At 33.3% G+C, this 22573-nt stretch overlaps 1 protein-coding gene across 1 annotated transcript in view; it reads right to left on the minus strand.

Annotated features, from left to right (window-relative positions):
• Positions 1–22573, minus strand: part of Sap-r (prosaposin) — a 217850-nt gene that overhangs the window by 115125 nt on the left and 80152 nt on the right. The window contains exons 9-13 of the mRNA XM_089089955.1: positions 21053–21404; positions 16603–16688; positions 14813–14947; positions 7243–7407; positions 6143–6320 (exon numbers count right to left, since the gene is read on the minus strand). Coding sequence (XP_088946081.1) covers positions 6143–6320; positions 7243–7407; positions 14813–14947; positions 16603–16688; positions 21053–21404 — 916 coding nt within the window. The remainder of the gene's footprint in view (positions 1–6142; positions 6321–7242; positions 7408–14812; positions 14948–16602; positions 16689–21052; positions 21405–22573) is intronic.

Here is a 22573-nt window from a genome sequence, read left to right on the forward strand (position 1 = left end):
GCTCAATCCTAATAAAATACACCAAAGTAAGATAAAAATATAATACTTTAAACAAATTTGGGTTATATATTTGCACATTAGGAGGGTGGGGGCAAAGTAAAGTGGGCCTGCATGCCTAATGGGTTAGGTGTAATTATTCTGTATATTATGTAGTAAGAGTTGTTTTCTAACTTCACAGTGTCCAAATACTTTATTCCCCCTCCCCCCTAATGCATAAATACATAGCCCAAATTATATATTTTATATCTATTTCGTTACTTTTCTTTGTATTGTCACGCTAAGCTGAAAGAAACTAACGAAAAAATACCGGTTCGATAATGCGTCAATGAATGAACAACTTGAGCGATAGGGCGTATATCATACAAGTACCTAAGTAAGATTTTCAATCATAATTTGTTATTTAGAAAAAAATATTTAAAGAATACTGAAAAATTATACCTTAAAACTGACCAAACTAGATTTTATACAAAGCAATAGTCCTATGGGTTTGACTTTGGCTAGTTAAAACGGGATCCAGAGACCAAACCAGGGGATTAGAGGGTTTGAACCCCCCTCCCCCCGAAACGTTTGTTCGACCCGTAAAAATGAAACAAAAATGAATATAAACTAATTTTGATGCTTTTTTTTTCTGTAGCAACGCACTGCAGTTCCGACCCGTCGTTAATCCTTTTTTTTTTTTACAAAACGATAAAAAGAAGAATACGAATAATTGATGCATGTTCATCGATTGTATGTTTGATAGATTTCCGAAAATTTATGGTTCTATATCATGTTTTCTTATGAACTACAAATCAAACCGATTGATCAAACAAATTTAGAAAACGGATTTTTTTTTTCTTTTTTTAGGATAGAAGTAGATGACTTAATTGAAGGAGAAATTTTAAAACATAGACAATAAAGTCACGTAACTATTCGAGAAACTAATACATGTAGTAAATACAGCTTCAAATACAAGGTTCCACAAATTCACGACTTGATCATTGTTTTCAAGAATAATCATAAATCGCTTCGAAACTGAGCTAAGTAATTCTTATAAAACCCTGACTGATATCTTATTTCGTTTAAATTGAACGTTACTGAAAGAAATTTAGAGAAATAATGGTAGAAGTATTGGTAGTCTAAGATTATTTTCAAATTCTAGGTACAACGAAATATTTTCCCCTTTAAGTACCAAGGACATCAAAATAAATCATTTTTTGGCCCTTGACCTATTTTAGGCGTATTCATACTTGCTTCAAAACTGTAACTGTTTCTCAAAATTAAGAATTGTTTAGGGTAATATCACAATTTCGCCAGTGTTACCACGTTTAACCGTTAAAATTAATAAGCAAAAGTAATTATTTAAAACTTGACAACGCTTTTCTTCCGTAAAAATTCAAATATTAACAATTTGTTGATTCCCAAAGACAGCTTAACCTAAAAATGATAGCTACACCTTCTTAAATAGTTCGGTACCATATAATTTTAGCTCTTTTAAAGATCTTCATCCGCAAGTTTTGTTTTTTTTTAAGACATATATATGTTTAGACATATATATGTCTAAGATATATGTATAAGATATATAAGATATATATATGTTTAAGACATATATATGTTTAAGATATATATATAAGATATATAAGATATATATATGTTTAAGACATATATATGTTTAAGATATATATATAAGATATATAAGATATATATATGTTTAAGACATATATATGTTTAAGATATATATATAAGATATATAAGATATATATATGTTTAAGACATATATATGTTTAAGATATATATATAAGATATATAAGATATATATATGTTTAGACATATATATGTCTAAGATATATATATAAGATATATAAGATATATATATATGTTTAAGACATATATATGTTTAAGACATATATGTTTGCGGAAGCTTGTACAATATCAGTTGAAGGAATCGGGTTTTCTCTGTTCTTAGTTCCTAGGCAACTAGTTACTTGGTTTCTGGGTAGAACCTGAACTCTTTAAACTCAAAGCTTCTAAAATCGTCAATCATATTCCCATGACAAGGGCCTTAATACATTAAAAACTGAATTCTTGATTTTTCCTGATTTTTTTTTAGATATATGATTTTATATATATATATATATATATATATATATATATATATATATATATATATATATATATATATATATATATATATATATATATATATAATTTCGGTAAACAAAAGTTCAGATAGGGATAAAATCCTTTCAATAGACACAGATAAATTTCACAAAAATACTAGATATTTCTGTCACATATGCAGTGACCGTCATCAGTAGTAAAACTAAACTAAAACCATTGAAAATAATAATTTATATACCAAATAAACTTAAATACATATTGTTTAATAATCTTATTCTTTCAAAAGCAAAAAGCGGCAGCGAGTCTCGTTGATCTTCCTGGATCCGGTTCGTTAGCATTGGATGAACTAAAACTTGGACAGAGGTTCGTCGCATTGGGTGAATTGCACTTTACTCTATCTGGTTTTAATAAATTATCGGAAATAGAATTCAAGCCAAATTCACCCGTGTCTCTATTTAAAGCCTTATTCTTGAATAAAATTTTATTTATATACTTTTTCACTGTCATTGGTAATTAAAATATTAACGTAAATCTCTCGAAGACATCGAGAATTTGCGCAAAGGTCATTTGCCATCTATCAAATAGATTCTTGAGCAATTAAGAATCTTTTTTGGACTAACATCTTTGAAATAATATCAAGCTTGCAACATTTTTGTAGGCCTAAGATTTAAAGAAAAAAATATTAGAAAATGTTATAATGTTTCCAAATATTACAGAGTTTTATACTTTATGTGATTTATCCTCCTCTAAGGGAGGGGTGCGTGAGCAGGGGGGAGGCAGGGGTACCCAGGAGCACTAAATCTGTGGATCCTTGCTCCTTTGGCTCGTAAGTTCCAAATTATAGTGTAATATAAAGCAGTATTTTGTAATGTTATATATTACGTCGGTATGCTTATCTGCGAAGAAGGGGAATGCAAGAACAAGATCTTGTATGAAGAGGCTCCTTGAATAACTTTGAAAATTATGACCCAAAACTTTTGATGGATGGATGGAAAAAACTTCGGATGGAAAAATGGAGAAATTGTTTTGAATTTTTTATCTGACTTAATTGTGACAAATCAATGCTTGCCGATTATATAACTTTAACAAAATGGATTTTATAACAAAATAGTCAGTTTGAAACCAATGTTTTAGTCTTTTTTATACCCAAAATTCATAGAAGGAAATTATTATTTTCAAGCATTTAAAAATGGCTTAAAATTGAATTTGCGAGAAAAGCGATTATAAAATTTCTCAAAACATATAAGGTGTTTATTTTTCTCAGGGTATTTAGAACTGACAACAGGATAAAAGCTACCCATTCGTAAACACCAAGGGCAGAGGAACTTTTTTCTAGAAAGAAGTTCAGTGCCATACACGCTTTTTTGGCAAGGTACATGTTTATATTTGGGCTCATTTATACCAACCGGTTATGCAACAATTTTTTTGGTTTTAATTGGAATAAAATGATGGCTACCAAAGTTAGCACAACACAGTTGATATCCATCAATAAGACATCTTTGTTAAAATTAACCTATTGCTACATATAGAGCCCTTTCCTTTTTTCCCAATCCAAAGGATAGGTACTTGCGTGTTATAGCGACCACGCTTTGTTCTTGATCTGTGATGAAACCGGTTTTCTGTGACCACCTGGATACAATAATCTCAGCCTAAGCGAGATAAACGGTAACTATGCAAGCATATTTCAATTAAATATTTAATATATAGAGGTGGTTAGGTTAGGTGTTTAATATAATGCGTTCTGTTTTATTAAATACGTAACCTAGCCTAACCTATGTACCCACCACCCTAAACCCCAAAAACAACAGTTTAAATATCGTAAACGCAATGAAAACCACGCTTTGCATTCTATTTCTCTATAGCAGTCTCTTGCAAATAACCCGTTTGGTCGGTTTCGTCTCTCGTTAGTATATAGCAGTGCCCACATAATGCACCAGTACTGGGCGTTGATTTGGAACATTAAATAGTTTTAAAGTATTATACGTCTTTAACTTAAAGAGTGGGGGTTGAGAAGGAGGAAGCCCCTCTCATATAGGGAATGATTTCTGTTTGTTTTAAGTTTTGTACTTTATTCTAAAAAAAATTGCTTATATTTGGTTATTATATTTTTCGAATGAGCATAAAAAGGTGCATAGTAGTGTGTTCACCTTGTTCCAATGTCAATTGTGCTATCTCGTTTATACTTAACGTAGTCTGTTTATGACCACATTTTCCAAACAAACTATTTTATTTTTACGTGGAGAGGAGATATATATTTCAATTACAGAAACTCGTATACATTTACCGTAACCTTTTGCTGACTTTATTGTTTGAAATCCGTTTTTGCTGACTCCCCCCCCCCCAAAAAAAAAGCCAAAGCAACAATTATGATCTTTCTATGAAAAGTTTGTGAAGAGCTTCTTAGAAAAATCGTACATCCGAGTACCTCTGAACAGCGTGATGGATAAGGCCGAGATCCAGGATTCAGAGGGCTACAGATTCAGTCCCTGTTGCCACAATTAATTAAATAGTTCTTCTAAGAACTATTTTGAAAAAGCTACATTTTGAAAAAGTAGCTTCTTTGACGCTAAATTCAATTTGAATAAAAGTATGACGCATGGCAAGGTATATGGAACATACATTTTTCAAATTATATTTGCACATTAGAGGCAAGGGCTGGGCGTGAATTAAAGTGAAGGGCTTTTGGGAATGATATAAGATCTTTCATATAAGTGATTATTGCAAAAAAAAATTTAAAGTTGTTTTTAAAATGATTTATTTTTTTGTGAATATAAGTACCTTTGAATGGGAATAATTATATGTTTGGAGGGAAAGTATATAAAAGTATAATTTGCAATCATTACATTATGTGAGAACAGTAAATGTTGAAGTAAATCAATAAATTCGGCTAGACATTAGTTTTACAAGCTAATACTGAGTTATATCAAATAAGAAAACCAAAAAGTCTTCTGTAAAACTTTATTCTTACTTCTCTATAATAATTTTATGTTTAAAAAGTTCTACAGAAGACTATATCATTCTCCATGTTTAAAGGAAACACAATATTTTTAATTAATTTTTCCCACAAAAATAAAACGTGCTAAGTCCTAACTTGATACAAAACGAAAAAAAAGCTAAATTCAAAGCTGTGGAATTCCTGTGGCGCGATGCAAAAACAAGGAAAGTACTAATTAAGTGCGAACAGAACAGAGCAGGTGAATATATAAAAAAAAAACTTATCTGCGAAGAAGGGGAATGCAAGAACAAGATCTTGTATGAAGAGGCCCCTTGAATAACTTTGAAAATTATGACCCAAAACTTCGAATTTTTTTCTAGACAGACAATCCAGCCGTTTGCCAGATAGAGCCAGATTAGCCTATGGCTTCCACTGACCCAATAAATAGGGTCAGATAATGCAATCTTAGGGCCCAATGAAGTCATTTTACATTTTACAAAAGAATCATCAAATTTTATAAGGTGCTGTTTTCTTCTTACCAAAAAATTACACTACACAAACATAGTTTTAATAACTGAAAAATTTGAAATTTTAAAAATTTGAAAAAAACTGAAGCTTGGAATAGAGGTGTGGTTGTCAAGTAATGGAAGCATTTAAAAGAAAGATGCATAGCACAGTGAGCTTAAAACATATTACTAAATCTAGAAATAAAACTTAGCAATAAAAATTCACGCCTAGACATTTAGTTCACTAGCTTATACCATGTTTAAGAATGTTTTATTTCAAATATCATTTGAATTTACCACACAACATATTTTATGTATATTTCATATTATACTGAGAACAGAAGAATTTCCATTTACTCAATAAATAGAAAGAGAAAGCTGAGAGGAGATTTTAATAAGCTTGGCTACTAAAAAATTAAATAATCTTAACTTAAAAAATAAAATTGTCGTTTTACATGAAAATGCAAACGCCACAAAAATCACTTGACTTTATCTTCTTCTTGATTACCTCTGAACATTCAAAAAGCTCATTTTACGAAAAAACACATAATTCGAAAAAAAAAACACTTGACTAACAGACGAAAAATGAAAAATGCAGTACCTCTGGGAGGTTTTGGGTCACATATCTTCAAAAAAACACAAATCTTTTCTGGTGTATACTCCTGAATGAGCATATCAATGATTTTTGGAGCATTTTCAGTTACGAAATCTTCACATTGGCCATGAAGGGAGGCAGGGAGCCTTTCACATGCTAGTTCTAATTCCTTGATGATAGATTCCTACAATAAAACAATATTATAAATCCGTTGATCTGTCAAAAAGCACCCAAGCTAATTTGCACTTATAAAAGGCTAGTTGAACTGCTAAGTTTGCTAGAACTTTGCCCGGCTTGCTCTCGCACGCTCAGGCAGAAAAAGAGAGAGAGAGAGAGAGAGAGAGAGAGAGAGAGAGAGAGAGAGAGAGAGAGAGAGAGAGAGAGAGAGAGAGAGAGAGAGAGAGAGAGAGAGAGAGAGAGAGAGAGAGAGAGAGAGAGAGAGAGAGAGAGAGAGAGAGAGAGAGAGAGAGAGAGAGAGAGAGAGAGAGAGAGAGAGAGAGAGAGAGAGAGAGAGAGAGAGAGAGAGAGAGAGAGAGAGAGAGAGAGAGAGAGAGAGAGAGAGAGAGAGAGAGAGAGAGAGAGAGAGAGAGAGAGAGAGAGAGAGAGAGAGAGAGAGAGAGAGAGAGAGAGAGAGAGAGAGAGAGAGAGAGAGAGAGAGAGAGAGAGAGAGAGAGAGAGAGAGAGAGAGAGAGAGAGAGAGAGAGAGAGAGAAAAGAACTCCTACTGAGCGAGCAAAGGGAGCGTTGATATTTACTGACCTTGAATGAAAAAAAAATCATTTACGGACAGGACTGTCGATAGACTGTAATTCATTCCTTAGAAAAATAATTTCATGGGATTATGAATCATTTAGAAATAACAGTGAATTTTACGCCACAAAAATCTCTGGACTAAAACTTATATTATCATTCAATTTTGTTAATATGGCCCGTTACTTTACACGGAGCTGAATTAAGGTGCTTATGAAAGAGGGAAACCCAACCCCTCGGAACCATTAAATCAGAGTACCACGGCACGGCACAACACAATGAAAGAATGGGGACAAAACGTGCAAAAATCTTACAAAGGGGGTCAAGTCTTCCAAAAAAGAAGAAAAAAAATCTTACCTTTGTTCTTGGTGTATGTAATCTCTTTTCAACTTCTGAGACTGTAAAGTGGCAGAGAGCACAATCTTTTATGTCGGACACATCTTTTGGGGGAGACCATTCGGGGAAATGATCTATTTCATTCGAAATTTCCACCTTGAAGCAGAGATTCAGCCTTGGACAGACCTTCAAAGAGGAAAATTTCCAACTTACGATACATATACAGTTTGTTTAGTTAAACAAGTATTTTTTTTAGTTAAACTTTTTTGTTCAGAACAAAAATTTTCAAATAAATAAAATAGTAGCTTATATGGTTACAGCTGGCACGTACGCAGAGGGAGGAGGGGGCTCCAGCCCCCCCCCCCCACCCCGAAATCTCGCAACTTTTTTATTATTTTCTCATAATTTTTTGATAATTCTCACGGAATAAGGGATTTGAAGGATTTGGGCCCCCCTTGTAACAAATTCATGCGTACGTGCCTGGGTTACAGTGCCGTAAATGAGCCGTTTAAGCCAATTTACTCAATAAAACTATATCCGAGAACACAGTAAAAGAAGATACAATGTTGGTTTCGGTAACCTAACGCGAGGAAAAAAATTTGCAGGGTTTTTGATTATGCATTTGAGTATTGATTTTTTGGGCACATTTTACTATGAAGATAGTCAATGAACTGCTAAAGACTATTGAGCATTCAACACGCTAGATTTTGTTTGGCTATTTATTTTTTGTACAAAATTTTGGAAAATCGGATCTGACCGATCAGGCTTTTGAACTGGTAAAATGCGTCTTCCATGTATCCCACGTCCCGATATTGACTCAAATGAGCCAATTACGAAACTTAGCGAAATTTAATCTTAAAATGCCGTTTTTAGACCATCAAAATTTCTCTGATATCCGCTCTTAAAGATTGAACCTGATCCATACGGCCCTGCGATACTACTGCTAACTTCACAGCACTGAACCAACCGAGGCCAATACAGCTCCACCAAATCTTTTCAACCCTACTTTTTTATCTGTCTACTCGAGGGAGCCCCAAAATTAAATTTGTACAATATCTTGATAATGCCTTCTAGTTCCTATATAAATTACGCATGCAAAGCACTTTTTTCTAATTGTAACCTCAACCCAAAAACCAATTCCTCGAACATGCCTGCATAGATGGCACTACAGCCAATACAAAGTCGCCACCAGGTTATATTCGTAAATTTCTCAGCAGAATCACTGAATCTGAAACCGCTTATTTATTTACTAGTTTCTCATTTTTTAAATTTGTTTTGAATTTTCGCATACAACTGGATCGTGTTTGACAAAAAAAAAAAAAAAAAAAAAAAAACAGGACTTTCAATTTAAATTCAGCACCTTCCAAATTCATATTATTTTTGTTTTGAATCTTAAAAATTTGTTTTGAATTTGTGTATACAGCTGGATCGTGTTTGAAAAGAAATAACAGGACCTTCAATTCAAATTTAGCTTCTTATAAATTGATATTAATTTCGCTTTGAATTTAAAAAATTTGTTTTGAATTTGAATTTCTAAAATTTGTTTTGAATTTGTATATACAGCTGGATCGACCTTCAATTTAAATTCAACTTCTAATAAATTGATATTAATTTAATTTTGAATGTTAGTGCTGCTGGGTAACACTATACTATCAGTGGTAGTAGCAGTTTTTAATTATTTTTAAGCTTATTGTTAAGTATATATGTATAAATTATAAGTTTTATATTATCTAATATATTTAATATTATTTATTATGTCAATATATATAGCATTATATATAATATAAAATATTTTAAAATATTTACTTAGTATATATTTTATACACTGTATATATTTTAGGTATATATTAAAGCATACACTGTGTTGCATTTTGAAACTTAATAATACTTAATTAACCTCAAGTATTTAATTATATTATTCTTAATTATTTTGGTTTACAAGAGGAGAGAGTTTTGATGTTGCGTTTTTGCACTGTCATCAAAAGTGCATATATTGATAAAAGTTCGAAGTAACTGACCATTCTAGAGTTGTCGAAAAATGGCTCACAAATTTATGTGACAAAAATACACGTCGGTGATTAGAGGAAAACGAGTTCGAAATAAAATAGAAAATACTCCAAGAAAGGATCGTAATAAATTTAATGGGAAGGCGTCATAACATCCAACCGTTAGGACATCCAACGTCATAACATCCACAAAATCCGTCATAACATCGGCAAAAAAATCCGTCAGAACCACCAACCGTCACAACAGCCAAAATTTTAAAACTTTTGTTTTTTGGGGTTTAGGGGAGGGGGGACGTACCTAGGTTAGGTTAGGCTACGTATTTAATATATGCTATGCTTTACTCCCACCGAAGGGGTACAAAATAATAAAATAATAAATAATATATAATACAAAATATAATAATAAAATAATAAAAGAATAGTAAAATAAAAAAATAACAAAAATAATAAAATAAATAAAATAGAAACTCAGTAAGCTAATTAGGAAGTAAACGCATCTTGAACCATCTACGAACTCTACGGTACTTATATGATAAACGCCCTACCGCTCAGGTTGTTCATTCATTGACGCATTATAGAAACCGTTTTTTTTTTTTTGTTAGTTTCTTTCAGCGTAGCGTGTGACAAGACAAACAGAAATGACAGAATAGATGAAAAGTATATAATTTGGGTTATATATTTGCACATTAGGGGGGTGGGGGGGTGGGTTAAGTATTTGGACAGCATGAAGTTAGAAAACAATTCTTACTACATAATATGCAGAATAATTGTAGCTAACATATTAGACATGAAGACCCGCCATACTTTACCCCCCCCCCCTAATGTGTAAATAAATAGCCCACATTGGTTTCTAAAGTATTATTCGTCGTCAAGTAAAACATCTGGAGGGGTAGAAGGAGGAAGAGAAGATGGCCTGATATTATAATTGATTAATTGCCAGGTTTTCCCAAAGGCTTTGCTTAACTCAGAGCATTTTCTACAATAAAAAGATGATTTAGCCTGTCAACAAAGCGAATTCCAAACTCTTCTATAAGTTTTGAAAAGTTGAGCTCGAGAATCACGCGAGGAATGGCTTAGAGAACCTATAGGCTAGAGAGTCTATAGGCCTTTCGAAGATTATTTTTCTTTCTTCAGCTTCTAAACAGTCATCCAAGGATTTAACGGGGGCGTTCTTTTGGATTTGACTAGGAAACATCACATGTATCAAAATAACTTCTTTCGACAAATCACAAAACGAATTAAAAAGAGAATCTAAATCAGATTCATTTTCATGAAAATAAATCTGAATGCCCCACCAACCGTAGCCTAAGAAGGGCCAGGTTGGAATAGTGTTAGTTCAGAGTTCAGAGTTTTATTCGCCAATAAATACAAAATGGAAATACAATACCCTTATTCCCCTCCCAAGGCTTCATATTTGGAGCCTTAATAATCAATTTTATAGGAAGTTTCTAAGGAAAAATATCACGTTTAAAAAGATAATTAGTAGTATACTAACTAACGGTGTTAAATATGTAGTAAGTTGATGAGAAGGAAATGAGTAGCATTGCGGTGCCGCAATTCTTCAGGATTTTCCTTTATTCCTGTTCTGCTGCGTATCCAAGTGAATATATAGATAGAGAATGGATAGATAGACAGTGAATAAATTCATATCAAGCTCACCTAAAAGGCCGTATCCCGGGGCTGGAAGGAGGAAGGTTAGGAGGTCTGACCTCCTCACCCCAAATGTTTGTCAGACTCGTAAAAACGTAACAAAAATAAATATAAACAAATTTTTATGTTTTTTTAAAGTCCCCCCCACTAAAAAAAAAAAAAATTCTGGATAAGTTCTTGCTCACCTATATTTCTGATTTGGAAAGGGAATAGACCCATTTATAACTAACTTCTTTTCTTTCTGAGCCAGAAGTCACCCGAGCCCATAATCAGATATGGTTCGATACTAAGAAGAAAAAGAAGAATTGAAGGTGTCCTACTTTAGCTTTATTAGTGTTATTTGCCTTAATCATGAAGGATTCGTATTACCATGATTGGAAAAAAAAGACAAGCCACATCACTAAATAAGACTTACGTTGAATATACCAACAACATCTGAAACTACTGCATGAGGTACAAAACTTGAAGTACGGGGGTGATATTTTCCCAAGAGTCTCAAACGATTGACTTGACTTAAAAGAAATACATATATGAATAGATTCTTTAAGTAGAGCTAGACATTGTTGGCATCTGGCTGGGTATCTGGTTATCTGGCTTGATATAAATCTCTCATTTAAATATCAGATTGAACATTGGTTAAGATAAATGTGCTCGGAAGCCTCGAGATCCTTAGAAAGCAAAAAACTCATGTTTTCAGAATCAGTTCTTAGAATCCGTAAATTCACGGTTAAAAATTCAGAGCCTGCAATTTTTTATAGTCTTGGAACACCAGCATCTGCCAAATTTCCTGGATCAGTAAAATTTCTAGAATCAATTCTTGAGATCCGTTTCTACAGCCCAGTTCACTCTTATTTTTCTTCTTGTCCTGTTATTTGGATGACAAGCTTTCGCTCGTTACTCAAGCCACTTTCTAAACTTTATTACAAGCAAGGACTATTATTTAGAAAACTTAGCATTCTTAATTTAAACTCTCGCTTTATTTAATATCTCTTTATTTTCTATTGTGTGCTTCTTTAACTTTCCTAGAATTGCATGGCCACCTTCCTGCTGCCCTGTGTAAGAATATATCTTTCATTTTCAATCAATCGTCTTATCATCTCCTCACTTCTAACAACTTATAGATTCCTCATACTTTATCATTGCCAACTGAGTTTCATTTTCAATCAATCGTCTTATCATCTCCTCACTTCTAACAAACTTACAGATTCCTCATACTTTATCATTGCCAACTGACTTCTAACCCCCGAGAGTTTGTAGCTTGCTCCAGAAAACGCTCCCAGAGTCTCCATGAACTTGTAACTCAATTGGTATCTTAAAAGGAATGTCAAAGAATGAATAGTTAATTATTGAGTATTTTATGGTTTCCCCTTTAGTTGATGTCTCTGGATTGGGTTTGGAGCTTTGTTTCAGAATGAGTTATTTAAGTTCTATTGAATGTTTGATTTGAAATTATGCGCCACTCCTTTGGCTAGTTTGTGATTTTGGGGCTTTTTGAGGTGGCAGATGGATTTTTATTTCCCATGTTTTTTTTATCCTCTGTTCTTTCCTGACCGTGGAGCAATAAGAGGGAGCCTATGTTGATATTATTTTTGATGTGAATTTTTTGCTGAATAATTATAGTATTTTCACTGGTATATCCACCACTTTCCCAAGCTTCACAAGCGATGAACTTGCAACTGCTCTCGAAAAATCTAGACAGTGTAGTGAGCGACCGCCAGTTGAGCCTTATCAAGTTTCGCCTCAATCATCAACTCAATTATCAACTATCAACTCAAATTAGAACCCAAGACCTCGTCGTATCCTGGCAAAATCCCTGTCAGACTCTATGCCTGACTATCCACAAATTTTCAAATACTTGGAAAAAGTCATACATTAAAGTGATAATACCCAAGAAATCATCTCCTAAGTCGTGCGATGATTTGAGATCAATTTCGCTAACCGCATGCATGGCGAAAGTTACAGAGACATTCATTTCAAGGCTACTTTTGAACGACAGAGAGCCCCAGTTAGACCCTTATCAATAAATATGCTTTAGTGGCTCCAAAACCTCAGTGTATCTCGTCAGGTTGAATGATGACATTCTATCCTGGCCGGAGAAGGGCAAATCCTTCGTAGATCTTGCCATTACCGACTATAGAAAAGCATTTGACTTGATCAGACACATTGTTGCTCTTGAAAACTTAAGTGAAACGGGTGCCAAAACCAACCTATTGCTTTTAGTTGCCCACTTCCTTTCTGGCTGCGGAAAGTGTGTCTTAGCCTTGAAGGAAAATGACATGAACTCTTTATTTCTTCGTATTACCTGTACTGCCCTTCGATCCGTCAATAAACTACATCCTTCGATCCCTCAAGGATAGATACAAATCCGTGGACGATTTATCCTTCCTAATGAAATATGTATCGAAGGAGACTATGCTATACCAAAATTTGACCCTAATATTACTAGCATGTTTCGCACCGATTGTGAACTCGCAAGTCTCTATCTCAATGAAATGAAGTGCAAGTCAATGAGGTTCAACCCTCTAAAAGCCGATTTCCAAGAGCCAGTACCCTTCTTCTAGCCTGTAAACAGTGAAAAGATACTGGGCCTTACCTTCTCAACTGACTGTAGATTCAACAATCATGTCAAGGAGCTAGTCCGCAAAGGCTACGGAGCTAGCATCGCTTTTTACAAAGAAAGGATTCAGTTTCAGTAGGAAGTCAATAAAACTGGCCAACAGGACTTATGTTCTACCTTACTAGAATACGCATATCCTGTTTGGGGCCCGAGTTTCCAGTTAAGCTCTGTGCTAAGCCAAGACATTGAGATCAGTCCGAGTTTCCAGTTAAACTCTGGGCTAAGCCAAGACATTGAGGTCATTCAAATACGTGCTTGTAAAATTTTGATTTGAGAAAGTTTACTTCCCACGGAAAGGCCATTTAATTACCGGGACTTGAGTCACTCCACAACCACCGCCAAAATCTTATAATCAAATTTGGACAATCCATTCTAAGTAGCTAAAACCCAGGTGTATCCTACCCCCGACGGCACCCCTGAACACACTCACCAGAAGCAGAACAAGTTGGAACCAGTTTACTGTCGCACAACGCGCTATCAGAATTTTTATATTCCCTTTTCCACGGGTCTTTCTAACAGCATAAAATAACCTTAGTTTGTGTTTGTGCAATTTTTATGTACAACTCAGTCTTAGTGCTTCTTGGTGCTATGTCCAGTATGTCAATCAATAGGTCTCTGTCTATGTCTATGAATAAACCAACTCTGAACTCTGAACTGACACAATGATTTAGTAAAACCCTGCTAAATTTAAGTAACATTACTTATCCAAAAACTCTAGTAACAACACACAAATTCCCAGCTACACATCTTTAAATATCAATTTAGCAAAATCACAAGCCGCTTTGACATATTAGGGCATACTGAGCCATTTCTATGCCGAATAAAAAAATAACACTGCCTCACGTCCGTGAGGTGAAACACATCAATATCGACAACTATAAAATTTTGCGGAATGACAATTAACCTACAATTAAATGCCAAAACAGTTCTTAACAATTAAGAAGACACGAGACAATATGGAATAATAAGAAGAATATAAATAAATATTTAAATGGATAAAATTTAAAGCATCGTCTTTAATAATCGCTTTATGTCTGCTAATAAGGAAACCAATTAAGGAGAGGAAGGCGTGATCTCTTCTCGTCGTCTTACACACGAGGAAGTCGTATTACATATGAATTAACACAAGGCAAAATCTAATCTCTACAATTGGTGTATGATTATCCTTAAGACGCTTAATACACCTAATACGCCTAATATACCTTAATACACCTAATGTGTAAAATTCTTACAACCTTAAGACGGGCTTTACCAGTTCAGAGGAGAAAAAGATACAGTCAAGAAAACACAGAAAGAAAAGCAGTTAAAATTAGCTTACAATTGACGGATCTAACTGCTGCGATAGGATAAAAAGGACTGAGTCTCCATACTGGGATATGAATGCATCACATTGTTTCCTCAAGGAACTTGGAAGTCTCTCACAAGCGTCCATTACCAATTCCTCAATTTTTTTCTAAAAAGGGAAAATGAGAGAGTTTACAAATGAATGATCATGAATAAAATATAGAGAGAATCTACTTTGCCGCTAGCAACCATTAATGGCAATTCAGTTGTTTAAGATCGTTTGAAAACAGCGGATTGGTAGTTTTGCAACGCAGACAGAAACCATAGGTACTATATCAAGCATTAATACGACATTAAAACATTTTAAAGTTGAACTTAAAGTAAAGTATTCATTCGTAATATGAATACGTAAGTAAAATTACTACGTATTACTACATTTACTACGTAAGTAAACGATTCAAAGAACAGAAAAAGAAATATGAACGTTGTCTATATCGATTGTTGATCGATAAAACATATTTTTCCTTTTTAATTTTCAAACCAACAATAAACAAGGGAGAGAAGGTTTAGAAAGCCAAAGGGATACATTTTACCGACATTGCTCAATGACTTATAAAAAACTCGCTCACGTCTTACACGTCATATAGGCGACACAATTTGTTCAAAAACCTAATATTTGAATACATCTTGTAGAAAAAACTTGTTCAAATTTGTTCTTACCTAATATTTGGATAAATCTCGTAGAAAAAACTTGTTCAAATTTGTTCTTATCTAATATTTGGATAAATCTTGTAGAAAAAACTTGTTCAAATTTGTTTTTACCTAATATTTGGATAAATCTTGTAGAAAAAACTTGTTCAAATTTGTTCTTACCTAATATTTGGATAAATCTTGTAGAAAAAACTTGTTCAAATTTGTCATTACCTAATATTTGGATAAATCTTGTAGAAAAAACTTGTTCAAATTTGTTCTTACCTAATATTTGGATAAATCTTGTAGAAAAAACTTGTTCAAATTTGTCCTTACCTAATATTTGGATAAATCTTGTAGAAAAAACTTGTTCAAATTTGTCCTTACCTAATATTTGGATAAATCTTGTAGAAAAAACTTGTTCAAATTTGTTCTTACCTAATATTTGGATAAATCTTGTAGAAAAAACTTGTTCAAATTTGTTCTTACCTAATATTTGGATAAATCTTGTAGAAAAAACTTGTTCAAATTTGTTCTTACCTAATATTTGGATAAATCTTGTTCAAATACACAACAACATGGATAAGTCGGTCAGTTTTTTAAAGCTTGAACTCCTACCCGGAATAAATCCTAAGATCCAGTCACCCTCTCCCCCCAGTCCTGCCTACAATCCTGTATATCTCTTTAATTTCTAGTGCTGCTTACCACTATGTGATTATTTTTTACTTTAATATTATTTTTAATTAGAACTCAAGTCACAAGGCCAATCTTGGCCCGAATACTGATTTAACACTGATTTTCATTTGAAAAAAGCAACAATTTCAGGAAAAACAAAAGAAGAAGAATACTACTTCAAAATTGTTAGTATCTTTACTGGGTATATTACAAATTCATTCCCTAAAATATTAAATTATTTTTGCAATGCATGGGATGAGGTCAATCTTTGGACTAATTTTCATTTAAAATGTAATTCCAGGAAAATCTAAGAACAAAAATAATACCCTTGGATCCCTTATCATTGTTGTTATTTATAGCACGATATTTTTTAATATAATGTCGCTTTTTCTTGTAATACGCGACATGAGGCCAATCTTAGCTCGTAAAAAGTCGAAAAAGAAGAAAAAATCCACCTACATCTTCATCAGCGTTGGCCAGAATATTTTCAAGGTCATGCATTGCCAGTTCACAAATAGAACAAAATGGCTTGTTCTTCACTTCACCTAGAAAATATACAATTTTTAAATAAATCAACGATTAAAAAAGAATAGTCTAAACATAAAGAATAAGTAAACTAAACATAAAAATAACCGACAGTAAATGAATTAGACCCAGTATATAAACCAAATATAAATTATGAAGAATAAAAGAAATTATGTATTTTACAGAAGATTCTAAAGATACAATAAAGAATTATTTTAATAAATGTAGTAAAGATTAAAAATAAAAAGTAGCTCTTTCGTTCCATATGTTTTTAGCTTATTTTTTCCTGATTTGTCCGCCCGCGATTCGGCCTTTTTTATTATTATTTTGGCGACCGCTGCTATTTAAAATTGCTTAACAACATATAAAAATTCATTTTCAGTAAGAACTAGTCTCCAATTTTTAAATTTTTTTTATACATATATGTTTGTGTAACTTTTCCACTTAACTATTTCATACAATCAGGTTTCATTTTCACTGTCCTTGGTACCGACAGACATGGAGTCGTCCTAATCGAGTGATTAACACGCTAGACTTGAAGTCCTTTGTCCACGAGGACAAAGGACTTCGGACAAGGGTTTTTCGGACAAGGACTTCGGGCAAGGGTTTTTCGGACAAGGACTTCGGACAAGGGTTTTTCCGACAAGGACTTCGGACAAGGACTTCGGACAAGGGTTTTTCGGACAAGGACTTCGGACAAGGGTTTGATTCCTGGTGGCACTGATTATTTGGTTTGGAACGGGGTTAATGGCGCGACTCTGTATACTTAGCCAGAGTCGAACCAGCTCTAACGGGTACCTGGAGAAATGTGGAGTGGGTAAAGAGGAAGGGTGTGCGAAAGCACAGGATGATCTGTCCTCAATCCCCCATTGCAGTTCCTGGCTGAAGGGCCATGAAATGGAGATCAGCACTGCCGGTAGGGACTGCAAAGTCCAATGCCGTATTCTTTACCTTTTCTTTGGTGCTGATTTTCACGTTCCACATAACCCTTTCATAAAATCAGGTTTCATTATCACTATCATAGGTGCGAATATTAAAAAAATATTAAAAACTATCGGTACTAACACAAATAACAGCAAGTCCAAGAAAAAAAACCAGGAAAATCAATCACAGCTGTCTGAAGCCAATAAATTCTTTCCCCCTTGTGGAAACGCAGCAATAACTTTCAACTTTGCTTTTAAAAAAAAAGAGACCGAGCTTAAAAGGCTTAAAACGTGCAGTGACATTAACTGGGTTTCTAATACAAAAGTAAACGAATAGGAAGATTAAAATGAAAAATGGAAAAAAAACAAACAAACAGAACAGTAAAAAAAAACAAAAAAAAACACACAACAAAAAAGGAGTAAGGACTGCCAAAAATATTATTCAATAATAGCATGGTACATAATAAATCTTCATACCTAAAAGTCAACAAGAGTTTCTAATACTTAAAACTATATATTGAATTTAACTGATTATTCTTAATGCTTCGTATAGTGTATTTATTATATTTCATATTGTCTCCGTCTCAAAACAAGACTTAAAAAAAAAAAAAAAAAAAAAAAAAAAAAAAAAACTCTTACAAACAAGTTATATGAACAGCTTAAATTTCTTCTTTTTTTTCGGTTGGCACAGCGTAACTTTTTTTCGCCTAATTTTTCTAAAAGTGGAATTTTTGTACAATTTGCTTTACATTTAAATGTATTTGACCTAAGTAACGTACATAGGTGAGCACATGTTCTGCCTTGAGGAGAGGGGCCACGGTACTGGTAGGCTTCCAAGGAAGAAGATTGAAACATTCAAAAAGCGTATTTTCATTCATTTTTATTTGATTTTTACGAGGATAGTCCGCCCGATGAATCTAGGCGAAAGAGAGGGTCACGAGAGTTCTATAGTTGATCTTAGCCTATTGAATGGATTTGCATAATTTAATTTATTTACTACAAGGTAGAAAAGGCAGGCAATCATCAAAACAAAACAATTTATACAATTTAATTTCATAAAAATGTAATTACATAATATCAGTGTATGTGCTATATACCAAATTGGCATAATATTTTTCATCTCCAACCTGCATTTTTTTATAATCTTTTTCTTTAAGAAGAAAAAAAAAAAAAAAAAAAAAAAAAAAAAAAAAAAAAACACGCCAGCTTTTCTTCCCAATTACATAATATCAGTGTATGTGCTATATATCAAATTGGAATACTATTTTTCATCTCCAACCTGCATTTTTTATAATCTTTTTCTTACAAAAAAAAAAAAAAAAAAAAAAAAAAAAAAAAAAAAAAAAGACGCCAATGACTTTTCTTCCCAATGACTTTTTGCTCTCTTTAATAAGTATAAAAATTTCAGACACACCAATTGGTTTTGAACATACCTTATGTGTAGTAAAAGGCGCGAAAATCATTCAAAACTATTCAGGTAAACATCTTCGCACTTTTATTTGTTGCTATCCATTAAAATTACAGCAATATCAGATATGCCCTTTGTCAGCCTTCCTAGCCAAGTGGTTAGCACGCTCGACTTAAAATTCTGTCTCCGCGAGGAAAGGGGTGTTGCTGGTTAATTGGTTTGGAAAGAGGTCAGTGGCGTGACTCTGTAAGCTCAGTCAGAGTCGACCCAGCTCTAAATGGGTACCTGAAGAAATCCGGGGAGGGTAAACAGGAGGGGTATGCACGAAAGTACCCACTGGCTAGCCTTCAGCCCCCATTGCACAAAGTGCAATGGGGGATGGGATAAACGAAAATGAAGAAAAATACAACAAAATGATAAACGAAAGGATAAACGAAAATGAAGAAAATACAACAAGGATAAACGAAAATGAAGATCAAAGAAATAAGTGGTTAGAATATTTGCTAAAACGACAATTACAACGAGTCAAAAACAAAATTGAAGAACAAAGAACTATGCGGTTAAAAGATAAACGGCAGCGAGAATTACAACGAGTCAAAAACGAAAGTGAAGAACACAAAAATATGCGGTTACAAGACATGCAACACCGAGGATCAGAACGAGTCAAAATGAAAAAAACACTTGCCACTAAAAGTTTCAGCTAAGTCCCCCAGCTCTGAGACAAGACAGAATGGATTTCGCAAAACCATAAATTTTGAAATATGCATTTACGATAAAAAAAAAAAAAAACCCCACCTTTACCCCAAAAAGGAGTCTATTCTAAATATTTCGCTTTTTACCGACGGAAAAATATTATTGTCAAACTCGAGCCCAATCCCAAGATTGGGAGTCAGATACTCTATCACCTGAGCTAGTCGGGCTTGTTATTTGATTTTACACTTTTGGAGGATTCATGTTAACAAATAGACGGGTTTCTCACAAACAATTTCTCTGGAGTTGCAGACACTTACCAATTATATAAAGTATAATATGTTCACTATTATATTGTTTCCTTTCCGTTTGTCCTTTGTTTCTCTTTATTTTCCTCGTTTTTTAGCATTGTACTGAGCCATCGATCTATTTCAATTTATAGTAAATGTTTACTTTAGGTTTATCTGAATATTAATTTTTGAATGAAAAATATAAGGAATCCCATACAAATTATGATAAGTCAATATTACAAAAACGATTTTTGTTCTCTTTGGTAATCTTGGTGCAATAATTTCTTTATTCGCCTTTTCTTCAAGCAGCCTTCTTTTTATTCAATCACTGTTGTTAAGTATTTTTTTTTTTTTTTATTTAGTTGAACTTTGTTATTTATTCTTTTTACCATGCAATTTGTTTGTGCTATTGCTCATATATTACTTGCAGCATACGTTATGTTACCTTTATAAATATCAATACTTGAATTTAGTTTTAATAGAATATCCAATTTTTTAGCTAAAGCTAAAATTCGTTGTACGTAAAATTCGTAATAGAGTATCGAATTTTTAGCTAAAGCTAAAATTCGTTGTACGTAAAATTCGCAATAGAGTATCGAATTTTTAGCTAAAGCTAAAATTCGTTGTACGTAAAATTCGTAATAGAGTATCGAATTTTTAGCTAAAGCTAAAATTCGTTGTACGTAACGTTGTTTGTTTGTAAAATTACGAACAATATTATTTGTTGTCTCCTTGTTGTTGTTATTCTTTTCTGGTTTTCATTTTGGCTGATTAAACATTGTATTCCCTCTTTAAGCAACAGCTTCAGTAGTTTTATGAGAGTAAGACTTGCCTTTGGTGTATTTTTATTGGCGGACTGGCGGGGGGGGGAGGGCTAGGATAAAATCGTGAAATTAAACGTGAATTAGTATCTCAAAAAAACTTTGTAATAAAAGTTACAAAGACATAACCGAACAAGAATAAACCAATTATAGAATCAACTGTACCTGCAAAATTTATTACTATTTAAGATAAAATTAAAATGCATTAAACTTATTAATTTAAATTAAAATTTATTAAATTAAAACTGTTACCTGCAAAATTTGGTAGAATATTCTTTTCAAACAAGGAAGCAGGAAAGCCAGCGAGCAATTCATCAATATCTTCCTTTTTGTATGGGTGGACTGGGTCAGCGGGGGTCATCTTCACCATTGGTATAGACTCTAGCTCCTTTGCTGGTTCCATTTCAACCAATGGGAGCATTGCCATAGGAGAAAGAATTCCTAAGAGGGAACTTTCAAAACTTTGTAAGTCAGCAGATTCCTTTCCCTCAAAAAGTTCATCCGCGGACGCGGGCTCTGGGTCCTTGTTGGTAGGTGATAACATGTTTGCAAGTTTCTGTTTGTAATCTTCAGAGTCGCCAATAATAGGTATCCAAAGTGGTCTCTGGAATAAGCTTATTGTTACAAACAGTATTTAAAGCATTTGGCTTTTTAAAAGTCCTTTTAAAAAGCCTTTTAAAAAGGTTTTTTTTTAAAAAGTTTTTTTTTGGCTTTTTAAAAGTCCTTTTAAAAAGCCTTTTAAAAAGGCTTTTTAAAAAGTTTTTTTTTGACTTTTAAAAACCAGAGAAAAAGCCTTTTAAAAAGGCTTCTTTTTTTTAAAAAGTTTTTTTTGGCTTTTAAAAACTTTTTAAAAGTCCTCATATTGAAGTACTTATGGAGAAAAACGAAGGACTGGCCAATTCGTAGTGAGACTGAATGGGTAAAAGCATTTTTGGAATAAAGCCTGAGCGTAGAACATACAATAAGGGGAATTCGGTTTCCCCTATACGACCTAAGGACGAATCTTTTCAGGCCTTATGAATTTCACATGCATTGCCATCTGTATTACCAGAGAAATAAATTGCCCCGTAAGTCTAAAAAAATTCTTTTTTGGGGGGTGGGGGGGTGGGTGAATTCTTAGAGTTTTCAAACATTACAAAAATATTTCTCAAATACTGTTATATACCAAATACTCAAATACCGTATATACCAATGTGTGTACATTGTCCATGCAAGAAAGAGAAAGATGCGTAAAAGAAACTCGCCCTCACATACTTTTCTGAATATGAACTTTCTTGCTAAAAGTATTTTTCTTGGTTCCATGTGTTTAAGCTTAGTTTTCTTGCTCAAATTGTGAAACGGCAATCGTACCTTTGCGCCGTATGAGTCAAATTAACAATATTGTTTTCTGGACCATACATAAATCGGGGAAAAATTTTTGAGTATTTTTGGACAGCTTTTGTGAAAAAAAAAAGGTTTTATTTTATCCCTTCTCCTCTTTCAGGCAAATTGTCTCATATCTCAACGGTTTCACATCAAAATACCCCTGGAATCATCATGATCGAAAACCTTTCACCGGAGCTTTCAGCCTTCAATCTTAAAAATTGAAAAAAAAAAATCACGTTTTAGCTTTGCCAGAATTGATGCATAACATTTTATAAAGTTGAGAGTAACATTAATATTTAAATCCAAGTACAAGGGGTTCGAAAGTTTTTTTTTTTTTTTTTAATGGTTCCATTAACTGTCACGTGTTAATATTTTTTCAAGCTTACATCAACAAAGGGACAATAAACA

The sequence above is a fragment of the Artemia sp. Qi Xiang Cuo genome, chromosome 5 (assembly GCF_049724085.1).
Source record: "Artemia sp. Qi Xiang Cuo chromosome 5, ASM4972408v1, whole genome shotgun sequence".
Taxonomy (NCBI): Eukaryota; Metazoa; Arthropoda; class Branchiopoda; order Anostraca; family Artemiidae; genus Artemia; species Artemia sp. Qi Xiang Cuo.